Source organism: Empidonax traillii, unplaced genomic scaffold (assembly GCF_003031625.1).
Source record: "Empidonax traillii isolate 1590-97213 ecotype Southwest subspecies unplaced genomic scaffold, ASM303162v1 scaffold141:size962631, whole genome shotgun sequence".
In the NCBI taxonomy this organism is placed as follows: Eukaryota; Metazoa; Chordata; class Aves; order Passeriformes; family Tyrannidae; genus Empidonax; species Empidonax traillii.
In genome coordinates this window covers 883,063-906,140 of record NW_020955334.1, presented here as the reverse complement: position 1 = coordinate 906,140, position 23,078 = coordinate 883,063, and the positions used below count along the sequence as shown (strand labels likewise).

Here is a 23,078-nt window from a genome sequence, read left to right as displayed (position 1 = left end):
CTGAAAACTGAAATGATAACAAGCTTTATGGTTTTGTTTTGTTTTTTAAAGTTTAAGCTGATACATTTTCTGCATATGTCACAAGTTTGAGCAATTCACTTTGTAGTTCACTTTGAATCTGTTTTAACACTGATCATCAGTACATCAGTATTAAGCATGTACCAAGTATAATATGCTCCCCCCACCTTCATTTTAAAACAAGTTGGAAACTAGTTTATTAAAACCGAAAGAATTCAACAGAGAAAGTTTGCATCTACATACAGGCCAATTATGGTAACGATGCTTCATGCACATCTCAGGGTTGACAAACTACCAAGACATTTATTTCAGTGTTCAGTTATTGAACATTATTGCACTACAGACACTCACTAATAAATAAAAAGGCGAGTTCAGCTTCCTTGCACGTCGCCTGCACCATTAACACTCAGCGTGTTACCAGCGCTTCATTTTCCAAAGTCACATCAGGAAATGCATCACCGTATCTGGAGAGCCTTGCAATGTAAATGGTTTCTTTTTAACCAACTTCATCTTTCTGCGTTTCCAGAAGTACCTCAAAGCCCTTAGGAAAAGCACTGGGGTGGTAACACTTCTTGTAAACAGCAGCTGCAGTAAAAGCTTTGTTCTCCACTGTCATTTTTTGTTTCCAAGAACCTGCCTTTCATGGAACAAATCTATGAACAGCATTCAGGTTCTAATCATCTTCCTTCTTCTACTGACTACATTTAACCCTTTTTTTTTTTTTTTCTTAAAATGTAATTTTCCCTTTCCCATTCGTTCTCAAAATGCACATGGTCCTTTTTGGTTCCTGAATACTGCCAGCGTACACCAGAACTGTCCTGCTGCCCCCAGAGAAACTAACCCATGCCGCTCCAAAATCAGTATGAAGAATTCACTCATGAGGGACCATCTTATTCCTTCCCGAGAAGAGAAAGAGTAAACGCCGGGAAACAATTCTCTCAGCTCTGGCTTTTAAAACAGAGAAGGGAGAGGGATGGGTGAAAAAAAATAGAAAAAAGGAACAAGGGCAGTTCTTTGAAAGAAGACCTTTCATTCCCATCGCTTCCCCAGCACACAGACACAGCTGTCTGTGGTCTTTGTTGTGACATCTGCAGCCTACCCACACTCCTGTATGTACAATGTGACACGTTGCTTACACTGCTTATTCAATTCTCGTTTAAAAACAGCCCCTTCTGCACTGAACGAGCCGATACAGGAAGGGTTTGTACAGAGCGATGGCTCACGCACACACACAAAGCAACCACCAGGAACCACCCTGCCCACAACAGGCATGGCTGGGTTGAGCTCCACCTCAGGGGCTGACAAGAGCCACGGGGGGACACACGAGAGCCACCTGCCCAGAGCTACCCGCCCATCCGTGGCCAATTCCACGAGGTAACAGGTTATTCACTGTGCAGCGAGTTCCCAGAGAGCCACGCCAGCCTAGAGTGCTCTGAACAGTGTCCTGAGCATCTGGTACAGAGCTTCAGCAAAAAGCTTTCCAGCAGGTCAAAGGCACAAGCTGAACTTCCAAGAAGTCATTCAACTTGGGAAACATCCGACACTGGGGTTTCACAGGCTGCTGGGGTGGTTTTGTACCAAAAACTGATAGAAATCACCACACGTGCTCCTCAGCTTGAAGATAAATTTTTGCAGAGCACATGGCCTTGCAGTGATGTTCATGAAGTACTTGGGGCTCCAAGAGCAACTTTGACTACAGTGAGATAAAACGCACTTTCAGACTGAAGGTCTTACTTGCTGATTTCATTTGTTTTACTGCGGCTGCTTATGCTTTCAAATGCCGTCAGTTGAAGCGAGAGAAGATTCCTATCAACTGATTATTGTTTTCCAGTTAAAATGCAATCAACACTGATGAACCATAATTCTTGCGTTCAGAGAAAGTGGGTGCTGATGAAACTCATCAGCAGTTATGACAGATTTGGTTACAGAATGGAGGACTCCTCACTCCCAAAGCCCTGGAAATGCTGTACATCACACTCTCACAGTTCCATCAACCACACCAAACCAATTTTAACCATGTGCATATAGAAAAAAATAAACCCGACTTTTGGCTAGGGGGAAATTAGTCCCTCTTTTGCACACATTTGTTTCTGCAGTACCATGGCTGTTACAAGAAACACAAAATTATTTCAATTTCACATAGTATTAAATGCCTGTTGCACCACCCAACACAAATGGAAGTTGTATCACAGGATAAGGCTGGAATCAACATCACATTCCTGCAGTCTGCAGTACACTCACCTCACAACCTGTCTTAGTTCTGACAGAACTAACAAACTGCTGCACAGTCAGGGAAATGTCACATCAAATTTTCTGCTCAAATCTCAAGCAGGTATTTTGTTAAAAAAGGGAGCCCCTGGTGGTCTAGTGGTTAAGGACGCAGCCTTGTCACCACCGAGGCCCGGGTTCGATTCCTGGTCAGGGCCCCTCCCCGGGCAGATGGAGCTCGTTAGCCCATAAGGCAATCCATCTACGTCCTGAGGACCTCGCTGCCACCGTCCAAGCGTGCTTGGCCCCGGCAGATGAACCTCAGGATTAAAGGGTGGGCTCAGTTCCGCGCACACTGTGTCTCACCTAAAAAATCCAATGCGCAGACTGGAAGGTGTAAAAACCTTCCCCGGTTCTTTGTTTGCGAAGACTGGCCATTATTATTTTGTTAAAGTGCAAACTACTCAAGAATAATACCTAAATAAACGCCCCAAATGACATTCAGAAAAAAAAGTGTGGGGTTTGTTTTGTGTTTTTTTTTCTTAAGTTTCATAGTTGACAATTACCACCAAGGAAATCACCCCAATCCATTTCAGGTTTATGAACAAATGAGCAGACATTTTCAAACACAATTACTCCCAAGCACTCTTTTTCCAGAGCGATTGCTGGGACTCACGACCTGTGGCACTGCCGACACCAACACAGCAGGTGCTCACCAGGGTTTCCTCTTAAAAATACTGAGAGCTGGATCGTTCTGCTGAGCACGACCAACAGTTTGTTAATGTGGAGACTATTGTATCTACCCTTGCCATGTTTATTAGGCCCTGATCCAGAAAAATATTTACATGCATTTTTATCTTTAAGCATATACTTGAGTCCTAAATTTAAGCATTGTCCTAAGTAGCATCTTATTGATTTTTCCATCCATGGGAATAAACACGTCCTGCATATCCACAACAAATACAAAGGCAGTACAACTCCCCCCCACCTCCCCCAACCAGTGCGAGTTTGTCAAGCAAACCCACTGAATACCAAAAGAAAGAAAGAAAGACCTTCCTTGTAGTGCAGTAAGACTCTGGGTTAAGGACAACATTAGAAATTAAGATTTTGGGTCTTGAACTGAGAGACTTTTTTATTTTTCAACGAATTGAGTAAAAAACAGCCGCAGCCACCAGAAACAGTCTTGGCTCTAACTGAAGTGAAATTTGAATGTAAATGGTCCTCCTCCAGAACCAAAGGGGTTGAATCCTTGCCACGTGTTCCAGTTCCTGTGGAAAGGGTTGCTGCCACCCTGCTGACTCTCTGCATCCAGTGGGTCCTCTCCTGCATCAAACTTCCGCCTCATTTCTGGAGGAAAGAAAGCCAAGATGGAATTATGGCACAGTAATAGCAGGGCTTCCCTGGAATACTTCAGGTGCTGTTACAATCTAAGTGCAATTTGCAATAGCACTCGAGGCAGGAGGTATCCATATCCTTGAAGTAAGCATATCCAGAGTTACTCAATCCTAGAAATCTCTACAAGATGATATCCCAAAAAGTGATCTTTGAAATAATAATTTTTGACTTTTAATAAAAATCACTGAAACGCTGAAACAAATAATTCCAGCTTTACATCTGACTTCATGTGACATACTGGATGCAAGTATTAGTGCACTACTTTCTCAAGAGGGATGAGGGGAGAAAGGGAAAGAGGGAAGCTGCGATGCCTGCTATGACTTGCACTTGCTGTGTTTTTAACTCACTGTAAAAAAGTAATTAAAAAATGAAGTCACTGCATCATTACCTGGGTCAGTGAGGACTTCTTTAGCAGCTGCTATATCAATAAATTTTTTCTCTGCTTTCTTCTTTTCTTCCTCACTCTGGAAGTTATCAGGATGCCACTGGGATGCCAGCTTTCTGTAAGCTTTTATGATTTCTTGCTTTCGAGCATTTCTGGATGGATAAAACAAATCATAACTAACTTAATTCTCTAAATCACATGTCACACTAGTGAATCTACAGGTTTATTTTAAACACTGACACAGTAATTAAGGGCATCAGGAAAATTACGAGGTGCTAGTTAACCTTCTGCAAGTGGCACTGAAGATTCTTTACACAAAACGAAACAGGTTTCAACTCTAAACAAAGATTACTCACTCTTTTATTTTGCCACCCATTTACTTTCCTTGGAAAGATGCTACTGCCAGATACTATGCAGAACAGAGTTCCCAGTCTGAAGAATTTGCAATCATAACAAAAAGCACAAAAAGCAGAGATCAAATTAGCTCACGACTGGAAGGATGACCAATACTAGTTCAGAACTGGACATCTGTTTGCTCCTCATTAGAAAGGGAAGTTGTTGGTTTCTCAAGGTTAATGGCAGAAGTATTTTTGATACCTTTCAGTTAGTCCTTTCAAACTCTCCCAATCTATCACACTATCTGCCACAATTTTATTTTTTGTTGCTTTTGGTAATTCTCGCCAGTCTTCATTTCCTTACCAATTCATTCACCTACTAAGAATTTCCTGCCAAATGATTTATTTCCCCTCTCACCAATGCTGTTTTTCCATTCCTTCTAAAAAAATTGTAAATAGATGCTACTTACAAGTTGAACACTACTAAATTAGTACAGCAGAAAAGTGAAGGTAGCGAGATAAAGGAACAGCAGAACAAATTCAAGTGATCAGCCCTATCTCCGCTGGTTTAAAATAACCAACTTTCACATCATCATCTCTGGAATTAATATCTCACCTTTTTACTCCCAGGATTTTATAGTAATCCCTCTTCTGTGATTGCTTCAGCATTCTCTGGGCACGTTCTAGCCCCTCCCGAATCTGCTGGTCATTCTCACTGTTGGCTTGAGCAGTCTCATAGTCTTTAATAGCTTTTATAAAAAAAAGTGAATGAAAGAAGATTATACAACTCTACAAACTTCAATTTAAAGAACTCAATCACTTCACAAAACTGAAGCTTTGCTATTACCATATATAAACAGCAAAACTTTCATTTCAATTTGACATGTTTGGGGTTTTTTTTCCTAAATTAGAAAACCTTAGAGGAAAGTCACTTTCACATACAAATTAGGTAATTTTCTTTCTTTAGGTTCATTACACCTCTGGGAAATGAGGGAGAAGGGAGGTTACCAGACTCTGGTTACAACACTTTCTTGATGTTGCAACAGGCACAAGAATAAATGTATCAAGTATCTAGGCCTGGGAGGAGGAAAAAGAGGCCAAGAAACAAGATTTCAGCAAAGTGAAGAGTCCACTGCACGATGTTGGTCCCACATTGCTGTTCAACTGAAGGATGCATTACCCAGAGTCTTCAAGTTAATATTCTTTCTTTTCCCCCAGTCTGCACTCTACCAACGTGATAGGAAGTCTGTTCTCTTTAATGACAATAAAGACACATTTCAGACTACCAGTAAGTTCATACTGTTAGTGAAAGGCAAACATTGGCTTTTTACACCTCTGCATACATAATGCGCAGACAGTTATACTTTAAGGTTTTCTTTTTTCCAAAGGCATACTCTCACTTTATTTCAAGAGTTGCATTTCTCAGGAACGAAAGCAAGAGAGATGCTGTAATGTATTCATGAATTTTTAAGACATTCAAGGTCTACACTATTTTTTTTAAGTAAACTCTATTACTATTGTAAGTGGTAACTGAATGCTTAAGACACCAAGTTTATATATTTTTTTTATATCAAAATTTATCAAGGGAAGCAACTATCTAAGTCTTTAATGAGACTGCTCTTCTTTCACTGTTATAATCCTCAAGGTCTCATTTGCAGATCTCAATCTCCTAGGTTTCTCAAGTTAGATAAAGTACTTGCATCAGATTATTTCCAAGCAGATGCTATTTCTCAGCAGGTGTTACATTTGTTTTTCACTGTTTCTGAGCAAGACAGCAGGAAGTGCTAATGAATTTGTACTACCCAGACATCTGATACCACTGCAATCTTGTTTCAGTTATTGGCAAAAAAAAAAATAATTCCAAAAAGTATTGCCAGTGCCCCGACAATTTCATAGGCTATTACAAGCCAAACAAAATTTCTATTAGTTTTCTCATCACTGGACACTGTCATTTGCTGCTTGAACAAAGCATTTTGGCTTCTGCTGATATTTTTAATAATTTGTCCAGTCATTAAAAGGAAAAACAGAAAAACCCAGGAGTGTGAACTAATGTGTGTGCCGAATATATGCTGTTGAAAGCGATAAAAATAATGAAAATGCAGGGATTTCATTATGCTGCTTTACTGCTCCAATCCTTTTAAGCACCACTGTACTTAACCTGCTTCACGCAGTACTGGGAGGTCCCACCACAACGTCCTGCCAAATGCAGATCAGATTGCTCAGCCTCACTGAGCACCACAGCACCGACAGCACGCACCACGGCGGGGAAACAAACCACTCAGGGATCAGCTGTTTGCCATGACAGTATTAGACTTCTCCTCTTTTTTTTTTTTTTTTTTTTTTTTTTTTAATCAACTTCTTTATTTAAAGACTGGGAGCATTAAGCACGTGGGAAGGTAAGTTTTTCAGTGCTGCACACTGCAGAGGGAAAGCGCCAAGCAAGTACATTTTACACTTTCACACTTCCATTTTGATGGCACACTCCAGTGTAGGAATTTTCCTCTTTCTGAGAGCTAATTGCTCGTCCCCCTGGAGGGGTGAGGGTTGGAAGCAGGTGGAGCAGGATGGCAGCTTCATGGTGACAAGAAGTTTGCTATGAAACCAGGAGACTTATTCCTCATTCGTGGTATGTCAAGTGAGATATTTAATCAATTCTTTTGAGTCACTATTTCTAAAAGCACTAGTACCTCACAAACCAACAGAAGAGTCACTGCTGCTGCTTACTGGCCTGCTATTCCAGAAAGCATCCTTTCTCCTTTTCATCCTGTTCCACGACATAAAAGGAACAACTAGTTTCCAGAGTCACTTTCAATTTAAATACTTCAGTCAAATCTAACTCTCCTTTCAAGACAGGAGTCTTCACAAGCTCTCAGAAGATAATCACACTGTAACTCTAGACAACTTTGCTGGCTTTGGGATCTTGCCTGCAGATCAATTCTGCATGTGCAGTAATGGCCAATTTCCTATCAAACAGGAGTAACTGCAGACAACCTACATCCATGCCAAGACTGTTAGAGAAATAACAGAACCAGTTATGCTCTTACTGAAACCTCTATAGTGGGGGGGGAGGGGAGGAGGAATAAACAAGAAAATTAAAAAATTTAAAAAAAAAAAAAAAAAAAAAAAAAAAAAAAAAAAAAAAAAAAAAAAAAAAAAAAAAAAAAAAGGAAAAGGGAAAAAATAGCATGTCTTGATCAATTTTGAAATGGCAAGGCAGCTTTTTTTCCCATCAACAAAACTTGTGCTTTAGACAGACTTCTGTCCTTACGAGGTATGCCAGAAAGGGAGTCATTACACATCTGTCACTGTAGACAAGCCCTGGATCTCGTGTGATTATAAAGTAATTAAAACCATTTGATTAACTCAGCTATACATACCAAAGTGCATCTTGAACACTTAGCAATAATCGCCTTCAAAGTTCTGAATTACAAGTACTTTGAAATTTCCCATCTTTAACAGAAAAATAGGTGCCTCTAGCTTGAAAGTCTTTTTTGAGGGAAGAAAAACAATTGGTTTTCCCCTTTGAACAGGAGACTGCAATTTTAATTGCTCTACTGTTCTCTCTGGCAAAGAGAAATCAGCGATCATAAAACTGAAGGATAAATGAAGACACCTTCAGGCAGACTAACATGAATAGGCTGTAATTCTGCTGGTGGAGGCTCTGCTGGAAGGCAGAGCATAACTACAACCACCTCACTACTGTCAAGGGCAGGAGGAAGGCATGGGATGTGCTAAAGAACAGGGATCTGAAGAAGCACAGTTCCATTCTAGCACAGTTGTTTACCTGGAATGAGGCTAGACCAAGCTCAGCAGGCACTAGCTCTCCCAGATCCCAGGTATATTCTCTCTCTGTTTCCTTATATCCTATAGCATGGAGGCATTTGCTCCAGCGTAAGTCCAAGCTGCCTCCCTGCATTTATGCAGGACATTGTTACAAAACTTTTCTTTCCTCTACTTTGCCAAAGTTGAGCCACCACCCCTGGAGGTTTTTAAAAGACAGGTATATGTGGCACTAGGGAACGTGGTGCAGTGGTGGACTTGGCTGTGCTGAGTTACTGGACTTGATAATCCTAGAGGTTGTTTCTATGACTCTGTGTAATAGTATGCATTTTACAGAAACTCTATATGGGAAATGCAGCCTCAGGAATAGAGTCAGTTCACTGCTTTCAGCAGCACTACAGAGATCCAGAGGTGAAGCAGTGGCCCTTAACTTTCTCTGCCCTAAACATGTGCCAGGGAATAGAACAGTATTATTTTCATGCTGCCATCTCAAGACATTAAAATTGTGGTCCTAAAAAGGTACTTACATCAACCAAACTATAATTACCTTTTACCTCTAAACACAACTGTCTGACACTGCTGATTATATAAAATATGTTTAAGTAGATAAAGCTGTGCAGTCTCACAAAACATCCTGAACACGGTCCACTGTTGTAAACACAACCATGCCATAGATAAAACAAGTGCATTCCACTTACACTAATCAAGACAAAATTACCACCAGATATTTTTGTGTATCTGCAACTACCAGTGCTAATTAAGGATGACAACATAGTGTAGAATCAAAGTGTACGTTTAAAAAAAGCCTTTGAAACACTGAGTGCATTTTAAATGTCCACAAAAAAAGGTATGAGTCAACTGCATACAACTGTACCTTCTTCATAGAGGTCTTCCAGCAAATAAGCTTCTGCTCTGTCTTTCAGAGCATTCACGTTGGTTGGTTCCAGTTGCAGAACTTCTGTACAAAGTTTTATGGCTTCTGTGGCCTGCTGATTCTAGAACAAAAAAAGTAAAACAAAGTTCACGTAGTTGTGGGGGTTTGTTTGCTGTTTGTTTGTCTTAAAGAAATGTACAGAGGGAGAATAAGCAGAATTACCTTTGATAAGCAGTGACAGATTCTTTCTTTGGCACGAGTAGCATAAACTGGGACTTCTGGCTCAGTTTTCATTACAGATTCGTATTTACTGATAGCATCTTCATACCTGTTTAAATCATAAAGCAAAATATCATGAAATGTGATCACTATCTCAGGGTGTTGCAATTTATTTACAAATCTTAAAACTCACAGATTTTCACATCCTCCTAGCAATGTACCTAAACTTTAATAGCCTTAAGGTAAGGTGTGAGACAACAGTATGAAGAAAACTTGCAGCCATTTCAAAAATAACATCCCCATTCCCTTTTCCGTGCTGTGAGAGAGAGGAGTTGGCACCAGGCCTGGTAGGCTTTTGCAGAAGACAGTAACTACCATCCCTCACCATGCACAGACAACAGTCTCTAGATGTGCCTCCTGCACTTAAAAAAAAGCATCTCCCTCTCCAATATCTGAGATGGACCAAGTCTGAGTCTTACTGCAAGCACTGTTCTATCTGCACAGTGCAAAAGGTGTCACCTATTCAATAGGTACAAAAAAGCTCTTTATGCCAGCCTGAATCAGGTGGGGTTTTTTTCTCCTTTTCTTCTCCACAAATCACACAGTAAAATGTTTTTTTGTTGTTGTTGTTGTAAAGGTCTCAAAGATGCTAAATTTGCATGGTTTGAGCAAGAAATGGATTAGAACATTTACCTAAAAAGGCAAGACAGAGATTGAACCCAAGGGTTGCTATACAAGCTAGAGAAATTCAAGCTCTCAGAAGACTTCCTGAAACAGTGCTGATACTGGATTAAGTGAAGAGAGTCCGAAGAGACTGATGGCTTAATCAAACTGACCTCAGCTGTGCTTATTCACATTCCTGATGTATTTCATTTTAAAATGCCACCTTGACACCGTCTAATGATTTGTTAGAGGTCCTTACATTTGGATGCCATGTGCTTGAGAACATGTAAAACTCAAGTAAAGCAAGATGCAGAAGAAAATATAGGCATGAAAAAAAAAGGTTATCAGTCAGATCCATTTTTGCTATCAAGGCACTGCAGAGTTATTAGGTGGTTTTAGTCTAGAGATGTGGTCCTTTAATCACAGAATAGATGAGGCTGGAAGGGACTTCTGGAAGTCATCTGGTCCAACTCCACTGCTCATGCAGGGCCACCTACAGCAGGCTGCCCAGGATCATGTCCAAACAGGTTTTTAATAACTATAAAGTGGGGAGACTCTACAATCTCCCCGGGCAACCTGCACCACTGCAAATGAGGGGGCAGTAAAAAGCATTTTACCGTGTTCAAAGGGAATTTACTGTTTCAGTTTGCACCCATTGGCCTGATTCTGATACAGGGCATCACTGAGCAGAGCCTGGCTCTGCCCCCTTTGCACCTTCCCTTCAGGTACTTTGATGAGACCACCCTGTAGCAGAGAAGGCTCAAACAGTCCTAGCCATCTCAGCCTTTCCTTACAGTCCCTCCATCATCTTAGTGGGACTGTGTTGGACTTTCTCGATAGTTTCATCTCTCCTGCACTCCAGGTGGGGCCTCATCAAGTTCTGGGTAATAGTATACAAGAGCTGAAAACTATTATCCCTATCTTGGTCTAACTACCTGCTGCAGAAAGAAGTTAAGTATGCAAAGAAAAGACAGTGGCATCGGAAGGAATCACAACAGGATTGTTGCTATGCGAGTCAATATTTATTTTAATTGTAATTTAAGAGCTGTGCTCGGTTATCCACTTCAACTGACAGATGCAAAAAGCATCACTTAATCAGCTCCTCAATCAATAAGTTGGTGCCTCTGTAGTAGGGTTTTTTTGTGTTTTGTTTGGTTTGGTTTTTTTATATAGGAGTGAATACTTACCTGCCTTCTCTGATGAATTCCTCTGCTGACTCAATCTGCTTATTGAGTTTCTTTACTTGCTTATAGAGAGAGAAACATTGCTTATGATCTTGGTCCAGTTTCAGACACTCCCGGACTTCACTTTCGACAGGGAGGTAAGGAGAAGGTGAAAAAAAAAAAAAAAAAGTCACCACATTTTATGAAATTTTAACTAGAGACACAATGTGACATATACAAGCTGCCCAGAACAGCTGACTTCTTTCACAACCTCTCTCTTCATCCAAGAAATTACTTTAAAAAGTGAAAACAACAAAAAAAGTCTTCCAGAACATACAGGGATATTTGTCTGGTTTGAGTTTTAATTATTCTGTATTGCCAAAAATGCAAAAGATTAAGTGTTACATGTGATTCACAGAAGCCCCTGACAAGCCTAAGCCTGACTTTTCATTGTGAAGACTGCCCTTTAATAAGACTCTGATTAGGTCAGATACCTCTCCAAATTGTCAAATGTTTAAAAAAAAAGTACAGTCATCATAGCACAACCACGGTGTTATTTTCAGAAAGAAATCACAAAATCTGATTTTGTTCCTAAGGACAGATAAAAAAAATCTCAGTATTTGAAAATCACTAAGTCTGTAAAGGTAAGAGAAATAAACTAAGAGAAGGACAAGAGTAAGCATCCAGCAAGCCCAAGAGCTATTGAACTCTCTCTTAGTTTATCTTAAGATACAAAATAAATAAATAGAGGTATCATATCAGAATGAAGGAAAGAGGCTTGTCCCTTCATTCTGATTCCATTACGTTCTTCAACAGTGCTCTTCACTGTACTTTTAAAAATCAAAAATCTATTCTCAAAATCACTATGCAAAGTGATGTCCAGCTACCAAAACTCACCACAGAAATGACCTGTGAGCTCCCAAGACTAAGTATACTCTAGAAAAAGGGGATGTGTAATGCAAACCAATTGCCCAGCCGCAAAACGAATTTTTGCAATTACAATCAATCACATGCAGTTTCCATCAACCAGCCAAGAAAAGAAACTCAGACTTTTTCAGTTCCCTTCACCTCTTATTGAAGAGGTTCTGTGGCAGAAACCATATTGGAAGGAGTCTGGAGACAAAGGTAGAGCATCTGAGATTATGACTGGCACAGAAACCACTCCTGTGCAAACAGGAGGATTACACCGTCTGTCCAGCCAGGCACAGAGTAAAAATCTAACAGTCCAGACTGGGCAAGGGCAGTTATTTGACAAGGGACATATTTGCCATATTGACAAGGGAAATATAGGAATCCTTAAGACCTTAAACATAAGTCAATATGAATAAAAGGGTAGGACATTATCTAAAAGTCGTGCAAATGCTGGACACTGTCTGCAGGAATGAAAGATCAACAGCTCAGGACCCCTGGCTCTTCATAGCTGGGTGCTCCTGTACTTTTTATTTATTCTTAAGCCTGTAACCTTAATGCATACGTTTTTCGTTTGCATTGTAAACTTCATTTGAACAGAGGTTCAAGGTTAAAAAAAAAAAAAAAGGCTCCACCAAAGCAAGTTTCGAGTAGCACTTCCATCTCGGATGGAGAAATACAATGAAGACACTACTTGCAAGCATCTCTGATGGACATGCACTCTGGCTTCTATTTTAGCAAAGAAGACGCCTGGAACCATCGATGGCTGGTCTGCCAAGCATAAACATGGTGCCTTCACTGCCTGTTCTTAGCTTCTAGAAAGGAGCTTCCTTTATCAGATCCAGACCGCAGCTGCTACTACATCCAAAACCCACACGACACAGATATTTCATGGTTTATTGTGACCTATATAATTACATTTTCTGTCAATTATAATGATTACAGCAAATAGTAAAATTACCTGAGTGATAATTCATGGTCCCCCAGCTGATAATATATTCTGCTGATTTTATAGAAGGCTTCAGTATTATCATTCTTTAATTTGGCAGCAGCTTTCAAGTCACTAATAGCTTTGCTTGGTTCCCCTTCCTTTATATAACACTCTGCTCGAAGTTCCCGTAGCTCTGCATCCCAAACACAAACCTTAAGAAATCAAAATAAAAGCTTGGTTTTGGTCCATAACACTTCACTTCTTTTCCTCCCCAAAATAAAAATCCCATTTAATTTCACTTTGCCAACTGCAATAGCATAAGGTTCAAGTTGCATGCAGAGCTCACAAAATTAGCATCTCTGCTTCCTGGTGGATGCTGTGATGCACCTGCCCAAATAGAAAACAAAGGCCTGAAAATTTTGTAAATGATTCAATGAGCTCATGCAGGGAGATGAATTAAATCTACTGGCACTACTTAAACTAGGACAGTCTGTTGAGCCTCCAGGAAAGGATATCAGAATCATAAATTATTATATTTTCCCAAAAGAAAAGAAGTAATGAACAGCAAGGACCAAGCTGTCAGTTGTCCTCTAGGAAGAAGCCCATGTGTAAGATGCAGCTCCACAAAATCTGACCTTAGTGTTTAGATTTTAAAAATATTGAAAGGTAATAATGTAACAGTAGGGTAAAAATAATTACTCATAAGGAACTGCCCGCCAAAATTTGGTTTAGGGAATTAATTCTGTGTCTTACCAGTTGTTTGTAAACTATCATTTTAGGAGAAGGCTCTTCTGCTTTTCCCCATTCTCCACCCATAGATTAACTCCCACACTTTAGCAGTTTCTTCACCAAAAGCTCCAGTGTTTTAAATTCCAAGTCAACAATGCTAATTGGTATGTGAAGAGTCATAGGACTGCCTTCTATAACTACAGAAATAATGTGTATTTCTATATGACACACAAAATGCCCAACCATTGAGTTATTTACACTTACACTATCAGACTATCTAAACTAATACATTCCACAAATACAGATACCTAAGGAACAAGTTGAAAATTGAGCTAGCTATCTACGTTTTTAACTTTGGGAGGGTTTTTTGACCTTTTGTTACTTCATTTTCTCAAGACAAAAACTGTCAGCATAGAGGCAATGAAAAATCCAGATGAAAAAACCTACACCTCCCATATTTGGCAAAATTTCATTGATTTCAGAACAATTTTTTTCCCAGCCTCCCCAAACACCAAACTGTGGGAAAATAGAAAAGTATAATCAATAAAGCCATCTATAACAGCTGAAGTTATATCTTTAACCCAAACAACAAACTATTATTTTGACTTTATTTTTGCAGCTAGTGCTCAGCCTTCTCCACTCTCAAACTTCCTTATGAAGTCATAGTGCTCAGCAAAACTAAACGAGTTACCCCACGTGTTTTCATATCAGTGAAGAAGCTATAAAACAAAAACACACAGATGTCAGAGAGAAGCTCTTAACTTTCCCTTCTCAGGACAATTTCACTTAACACTTACTGCCAAGATTTCATCAAGAAGAGAAATAGCAGTTTCGTAATCCTCTTGCTGGTAGGCAGATAATGCTTGTGAATGCAGGCGCTGCAGCTCATCAGATTTTGTCAGCTGAGTCTGGGCTTCTTTTTCCTCATTATTGCTAGGATTGGATTTGAGCTGCAAACATTAACAAGGAGAGAGACTGAAAGGCTTGTTCAAGGATCTCTTTGTCCCATTAATAATCATATTACGGAGAACTGACTAAAGGTGCAAATAAAGCAAAATTAGTTTCAAAATTCCACTGGAAGTGTTTCTACCTCTAAACTTCAGAAAAGAAGAAGACATTTTGAGTTCCAATACAAGATGTCAGAGAAATCCAATTTCTCCCCCTCACCATGTTTGATCATTTACCACTGGACACATCATACACGACAGTCACTGTCCCTCCCCATCACCCACTGAAGTCGTGGATCTCTTAGTTGTAGCCTAATTCACCTCTCTGCAGACACTTATTAAACACTGGATTCCTCCGCATCAGTAGACAGTATAACCACATGTAATGAACTGCATCTCACTTTAAACACAAAATGTATTTATAAATTCACGACAGAAATAAACGAAACACGTCTCAGATAGTATTACTGTAAAGCTATGTTTCTTGACATTTTCCCCCAAAGCGTGGCTACAGCAGCAAGTTGAGGTTACAGTTGGAAGAAAGGCTCAGCTGGGTGTTTATGCACCTTTTTTCTAGCTTTAAACAAGTTTTGTCTACAACGTCTCTCATTTCTCAAACCCCTCTTTCTGAGCAAGCAGAAGGGGTTATATGGTACTTGTCTTCATTTCTTTAAGCTGCTTTATATTTTCAAAGGAAAAAAAAAAATCTCACAGGCAACTTCAGTGTCACCCAGGAAGATAAATATGGCCCAGAAGGAATCTTAGCCATTCCCTTGCAAAGCCAGGAAGTAATCTGTAGGATTAGTGTAGCTTGAACAAACCAGAGCTTCATACTTGTTGCTGATCAGAATGCCTTCCAAAGTTTTAAAAGGGACAGATCAGGATGACTTCATTTTTTTGTTGTTTGTTTTTAACTCAAAACTTGCACTATCTTGCATTTGTTGAGTAAAGTCACGGAGTCCTCAAAGACATTCAGCACTTTTTTCTTTCCTCATTTACCTCAAAGTGGCCTCTTCCCTTTTTCTCACCAGTAAGTTCTTGAAACACTCGTATTTTGTGCTTATGTCTGTAATGTAATTCAACTTCAGCCCTCAGAAGTCCTTTACCATAATTTGCCCTGGTTCTAACAAGTATATGAAAGGAAAGAGCCTAAATGCAACATCAAAAGCATGCACAGCTCACACACTTTGTCTTCAATTTTAAGGTTTTTTGAACCGCATGTAGTTGATTTTTGCCAGGTAAAATGAAAATAGTTGTACTTAGACCCCAAAACTCACTTTTTTTCCCTACACTGTCCTTCAGCAAGAGAAGATGAATTTGATCAAAGAGTTTTCTTCTCTGTAGGCTGATTCCTAATACAAGTCTCAAAGAGGCTTTTCTTCTGGTTAGAACTCTGCTTACAAACCCATCCACTTTCACCCCAAAATCTAGAGGATGTAGTACAGGCAAATTTCTGCACCTGTAATTTTCAAAGTACCAAGTCTACAAAATTCTCTGAAGTTGTGAACTCTTCAGTTCCAGCTGACTTGTTTGATTTCTCCCTCAATTTCTCAGCATTTTCTTCTTAAAAATTAAGAGCTTTTGCTATGGATGGGCTTTACACTTCCATTTAAACTTATCTCATGGTAACACTGCACACCTTAGACACACAGTATGTTTCTTGTAATTTATTTGGAGAAAAGCAATGTTACAATCATGCAGACAAGTCCAATAGTAATAAAGACCATTTGAGTGAAACATCCTAGACAATTCTAGGTAATACAAAATGTCCAGTTAACAAAGAAAGGAAAACTTTTCAGGCTATCATTCAAACTAAAGCCATCAAGCATTTGTGTCTTTCTGCACTGTGATCAGAGGGCTGTCACATCACTATCAAAAATGAATCACATTTCAATCTCCTTTTTCTGTGAAACAATAAGTTTGGGGGTAACGACTCCAGAATAACTGCTTGCATTAAGTGTGCTAGATGCCCAAGAAAGGAGCAAAGTATCGAGAAAACTCTTCAGATGAATTTAGTACAGGTCTAGGGCAAACCTAACACTCCTCTGCATGCTTCACCAGCAGCCTGAAAGCACAAAGCCAGTGGCTGTGCTCTGCTCAGTTCTGCAGGACAAGCACACTGCTACCACTGAGCATGTCCTCAGCACACTGTCCTTTGCTCTCTTTGAGGTTTACTACGTTTGGATTACAACACTAAAGTAGCTGCAGTTCAACTTGCAGCAACAAGAACTAACCAGAACTAACAGCAGCTTTCATTCACTCCACTCCCCCTGCCAACCCTGTGCCTAACTCCTTTACAGAAAACAAAGTAGACAGGAATGGCTTTGTTACTGGTAAGTAATTGTCTATCACAGATTTACTACTTTATGTGCTGCTTTATTTTATTGTCTCATCTCAGCATAGGGGAGAAACAAACCCTAGTGTAAGCAAAACCCCACTTTTCCCCCTTCAAGTAAGCAAGACTGAAGGTAAGAAAATCATCACCCGCACCCAGTTTATCAAGCTGAGTGTTAACAGCATTTGCATGTGTTTTTCTCTGTTACTCTCAGAGAGGAAACGAGCTTCTTCCAGAATTTTCCCTCAAGGATTGACAAAACTTTGCAACGTTATCTTGCTGCACCCAAGACAGAAGGAAAAGGTATTAAAGTTCAGGATTTTTTTTTGTGTGGTTTTCTTATTGTTTGTTTGTTTTGGTTTTTTCAAGATCATTATCCTTTTGCAAGATCTTCTCTGAGGATCATTTCTACTCCCAGTCGTCAGTCTTGCATTTGCAATTAAATATCAAGTATTTAAAAGTTTTCTGACGGGAAAAGCATTTTAAACAAACTAAACAATTTGTGCTGGTTGGTTTTCAAGAAGCAACATTACACCACCACACCAAACCTGCCATCCTTTATTGTATTTCACAAGTCCATCAATATGACCTTTCAAACCACACAGAGGTTACAGCAGCACACACGAGGCAACATGAAAAATACAATGCAGCCCTACTTCAGAAAAACGGTGTTAATAGGAGGACACTGACACAGCCAAACCAGTACATCAGCAGTGACAAAACACTGAAGCAAGACCATTGCTAAACTACCTAGGATCCATCTGCATTTTGGGCGTTGGATGCTGCTATCCTGAAGATGCCATATGCCTGTCTGAATTAATTAGGATATCACAATGTGTTGCACGTACATGTATCTTACAATTTCTGCTTTCTGGATCAGCAGCGTGCTTTTTATTTAACAAGTCTTTACAGCATTGTCTGTCAGCATGCTAAAAAAAGGATCCCCAAGAACAGAACACTTAAACCAGAAATCACTTGGAACAAGTAACTGATGCCTATGAAGTTTGCTAAGAAACCTTTGCTTCAGGATGTTTTTTTGAGAAGCATAAGGAAGAGTTACAACACATGGCTAAGCAAATTCAGTGATTTACCACAACCTCTCCTGCTTTCCAGGAGGACACAGTCCTACAACTTCCTTTGCAATGGCCCATTAACGATACAGGGAAAAAAGATGGGCACTTTGTACAAGAACTCTAATGAAATTAAAGAGTTACAACCACCTTGAGGGGAAAAAAACCAAAACTATAACCTCAAAAACCATACTCTCAGAGAGTACAGATTAAAGACACACAGGCAGTTCATCTATAATATTTGTATACCTTCCTAATAAACAGATACTGTCAACTCAAAAAACTTCAATATTGTTGTTTGAAAAAAAAAAAATTATTTTTACAACCCCCAAATGTTACAGACACACTGTTCCTATACCTTGCTTACAGTGGTCCAGTGCCACTAACACAGACATATATCTACGCTTCTAAAGCTGTTATTTTCCTGCTTTTCAAACCTAAATACACAGACCATGAAATCGATAGATCTTGTGAAAAACGTTCTGAGGGGAACTGAAGGAACCTCCATGGTTTGTGTTATCCAAGATCTGGGCATCACACACTCACAATGCACAAAGGAAAGCCCTGCACTAATATCATACTAAGTAACACAGCTATAATGATAGACAGATGGAAAAAATCCCCAGGGAAATATTTAAATACCTTTTATTCTTTAACCAGGAACCTACAGGTAATCACAGTAGCACGGAGGGATATATTTGGAAACATCTAATGTTTCTCTAACCTCTTTGATGTGATTAAGAGAGCTGCAAATACCAAACCAAGTTTGCCTAGCAACTGAATCACATCAGGTTACCTTACAGTGCCCTAAGATGGTCTCTCCCACCTACATCCAAAACAGTATTATTACACATACCAACCAACCATGGAAAACTGTTGTCCGGTGTATTTTGCAAGAGTCAAGGGCTTCTCTAGACTAGAATGCAATTTGCAGATGTACAGAGCTCAGTCACTTGGTCTTGGCTGACATCTAGTGGAGCTGGAAGATGTGCCTTCAGTTTCCAGCTCTGAAGTGTTTGTTCTTTCAAGGCAGACAGAATTGCTTATTTAGGACACCTCATTTTACAGTATTTATTGCAACAAACTGTAACTACAGATGTTACAGTCTGTCTTAACAAAGACTAGAATTTAAAACAGATATGACAACTTGGTCCTTTCCACACTTTCCAACAGACTAGACAGAAGTTCTATTCTACGTTTGTACATTCTACAGAATTCAGCAACTCAAATGCTTGTCATTTTCTCTAGAACACAAGCAGAGTCACAGACAACACTGTAAGGCATATACATAGGGCTGCCAGGATTTGCACTGCTTTTGTCACCTTTCCAGAAGGCCTTCCATCAACCAAAACATGTCGATATTCCTTTTATTTTCAGTAAAAAAATTCACATGTTTACAGATAAACTAAACATTCCAGGGCTTTCACAGCTTGACATGACTGATGTGCCCACAGATCTGTCCTATTGACTTCTATTATTCAGAAACTACTAACTAAACCAGAAGGAACTTGTTATTAAAGCATATGAACACTCATTCAAAGTTACAGTAGAGAAATAAATACTATTTATACAGTATGAACACAGCTTTCTAAAAATCACTAGAGGGGTTCTACTTAATCCTTTTTTCATGGGGGAAACCTGGTCTGTGCAAAGAATTCCATCAGCTTGGTGCATTTGTTGGCCAAAAGGAGAGGTTTCTAGAAATGCTGTACTGCTTAATATGAGAAGGCCTGTCTGAATCACACCCTCTATCCAAACCTCATGATTAAATTCAGCCAACGGAAAGGACAGAGTAGGGGAGAAAAAAAGGCAATCTAAAAATAACACATGAAGGCTGGAGTCTCAAGAGGCTCTGCTCCCAAAAAGGAATACTGCATCCTTTCAAGTCAGGCATTCCCACCGCCTGCTCTCGCACTAGCACTGCATCACAAGACAGTCAGTACGGACAAACCACAGAGGGCAGGATTATACAGAGAAACTGCTCTGCTTAGCGATCATTTAAGTTTAAAGAAGTTTAGGATGATAACCATGAAACTTTTTCCACATACTATGAAACTTTATAGAAACAATTTGAGGATACGATTACTTTTTTTCTTTTCACTACGATAGTTTTACTATTACATGTAAAGAATAGTTTGGATGGTTTGGTTTTTTTTTTTAGCTCTGCACAAAACCACTGATCCTAAAAGTTGGGAAAGTTTCCCCATCCTCCTCCCCTCCATTTAGATGGACTGAATTTTTCTTGCCTTTTCTCTCCCTCAAAAATGACTGCATCTCCTAAACTGGTGAGATCCTTTTTAAGGAGAATAACTCAAAGAAAAGGGATGGGGGGAAAAAAAAAGCTTTCCAGAGTCTCCACTGGGATTTGACAGACTTTTGGAATATGCTAGGAGAAGAATGCATTTTAAAGATGGCTCATTCTATCAGTCATCTTGCAGTTTTGGTAGGCACAGAAAGCAACACTGGGACACTTACTCTTAATGCAAACATCTTACAGGGAACTACAAACTATCTCACTCCTACATATCTGTCCTTGAGCAGTCCAAGTAAAATTAGTCTTCTTAGATTTCACACTCTGACCCAGTTTCTCCAATTCAAGAGTGGGAAATACTTCATAATCTGATCTACTATTCCCTTTAAATCAACACCTGACCTAAACAATCTCTTGTGTGAAATCACATAAGAGATAACACATCCACTATTATTCAAGGGTATACAATCTACTTCAAAAGCAGCTGGCATTACCAGGAGAAAGCCCATCCCATCTACACAACTATTGCCTCAGGAAAGAAAAATTAGAACTAAAGGTAAAAACTCTCACATTTAACATCTTGCAGATCTTTTCCGTGAGCATATGACATTCTCAGGACCACCTATTCTGGTGACATCCCAAAACCCTACACAGTACAGAAAGCAGGTGGTTTTTGTTCTAATTAAGCCTTCCCTTTCAGTGAGGAGGATGGATAGGATCAAAGATTGTTTCGGTTTTTAAATACAGCATTTCCACCCCATCTTTCCACGACACTCAATTTCTGCAAACTCAAACATATGACCAGGCTGCTGCATTCCTACCGACTTACACTGAGTGCAGATTTAGACCCTATGCACTACTAATGTGGGATGGTCAAACACATCTCCAATTTACCTCCAGCTCTGGACACCAAAGCTTGCTGATGAGCCACATGCTCACCCAGAATGAGAGCATTCTAATTAGATGATAACCAGCCAACAGAGTGAGAGGCTAGAGGGCTGTTCAGATCCTGGCCTACATTTACTCAGTTAAGAAGCAGAATCATAAACTGCATGTTCTGTTCACATGTGAAACATACTATTTTAGGTGGCCAGGTCTACAACTAAACTCTAGCCTAAAAGCTACTGAGATCCCACTGGCATTTTTTTGCATCATATCTTTCAGTAGCAGATGGAAGTTTCACTTCAAGGTACAACTTAAACCTTTCAGCTTTTGACCACTGACTTGAATTTAGACCCCTACTGCTCAAAGTAGAAAAGAGAGGGTCTGGATTCAAGTCTTGAAATAATTTAGAAAGCTATTCAATACCTAATACCTTCTTCCTTCTCTCCTCCCCTCTCATCTACAAAAAACAAAATCCAAAGGACCACAGAATATTATTTCACAGCATTGTGACTAACTTCCTCTCCTCTTGAGATTAGGTGCAATTTCATATTTAAATGGAGACATACTGACAGAGTATACTAGGTATTTTAGAGATGCAGAGAACTGGTAAAATAAGCAGTCTGACTATCTGAAAGATGTAGAAGAAAACAGGGCAAACCTCTCAAAGAAATAGGTATTCTTAAAAGATTCAAGGTACGTAGCGTAATTTAATCTCCTCCTCATACGAATAAATTAAACTGTTACAAATGATTACTTTAATATTGGCTAATTTTTCTTGAATATACTGTACTTAACTGAGAATTGTGCTATTCAAAAGAGAACACTTGTCAGTTCTCTAAGTACACAGGTAATATTGTTCACAGAACAAAGGAACCCAGATGTAAGATTTAGAACCAATATGGTATCTTCTTAAGTCAGCTTCTGAGAAGAAACTCTGCTCCACTTCAGATTTAAAGCCTGAAGACTGAAATTATTTGACTGACCAAAGGCAGCAATCTAAATTTTTGCAGCTGGTTTGGCAAGAGGGAAAGACACTTGGCAGTTGACTGGAGAAACAATTCCACATGCAGCATTAAGCAATACTTCACAGAACAGGAACTGCAAAGAGATGATACCCACACAAATTCACAATTGACATTGACATCACATAATCGCTACTGCAGCAACTGTGTCCTCAGTTAATCAGAGCTGAACGATGCCCTCCCACACTTGCAATCAGCAGGGCTGCACTGCTATCAGACCACACACTCCTAAGAAACTTCCAGAGGAAGCAGCAGCAGCCGGAGGAGCCGTTGCTGCATAAATTTCGGAATAAGCTACTGCAGCTCTGCTACAAACACAGACTGCCTGGTGCAAGGGCCACTCCTCCCAACCGTCCTGCAGAGCATACGGGATAACAGCTCCGGTTTTGTCATCCACGCTCACCAGTATGATTTCCTTTAAACAACTGCAATCTGCGACATGCAACTGCTTTCTCCATCACACTCTTCAGGGAAAGTCAACGTGAGGGCACCAGTTACACCTGGAAATTCTATTTATTTTGGCATAAGAGACAGCTGTTCAAACTAGAAACTCTTGAAAAGTAAGCAAGAAGAAGAATGAATCTTATTTATACTTATATTTACATGAATTTTGTGCAATAGAGAGGGAATCAAGTTTCACATTCTCTAAGGACCTTTTTTCTGGGGATAGATCAGTTGACTTTTGCAGTATAGGGCTAAAAAACATCCATCAAAACTCTAAACAGCCCAGGTGAATTGTAGGTGGGTAATATCCAACTGTGTGTATGGAAACTTTGGGCCCTTCCTGATCACGGAGAGAAAGTATTGTCAACACATTCATGAAAGATGGAGAACTCCTCTGCAGATTAGAAGCCGGACAGAAGCATGCCACTGAAATTCACTGATTTAACAGCTCAGCGACTAAATTAAAAGCCCACAATTCTTCTGCAATCAGTGAAAAGAGATAGGAACCTGTAAAG

At 39.7% G+C, this 23,078-nt stretch overlaps 1 protein-coding gene across 1 annotated transcript in view; it reads right to left on the bottom strand.

Moving 5' to 3' along the window:
• Nucleotides 1-3,325: 3,325 nt before the first annotated feature.
• Nucleotides 3,326-23,078, bottom strand: part of DNAJC3 (DnaJ heat shock protein family (Hsp40) member C3) — a 30,742-nt gene continuing 10,989 nt past the window's right edge. The window contains exons 5-12 of the mRNA XM_027884252.1: nucleotides 14,407-14,559; nucleotides 12,911-13,092; nucleotides 11,065-11,184; nucleotides 9,218-9,323; nucleotides 8,996-9,116; nucleotides 4,958-5,090; nucleotides 4,010-4,158; nucleotides 3,326-3,573 (exon numbers count right to left, since the gene is read on the bottom strand). Of these exons, the coding sequence (XP_027740053.1) occupies nucleotides 3,416-3,573; nucleotides 4,010-4,158; nucleotides 4,958-5,090; nucleotides 8,996-9,116; nucleotides 9,218-9,323; nucleotides 11,065-11,184; nucleotides 12,911-13,092; nucleotides 14,407-14,559 (1,122 nt within the window). The 3' untranslated portion in view covers nucleotides 3,326-3,415. The remainder of the gene's footprint in view (nucleotides 3,574-4,009; nucleotides 4,159-4,957; nucleotides 5,091-8,995; nucleotides 9,117-9,217; nucleotides 9,324-11,064; nucleotides 11,185-12,910; nucleotides 13,093-14,406; nucleotides 14,560-23,078) is intronic.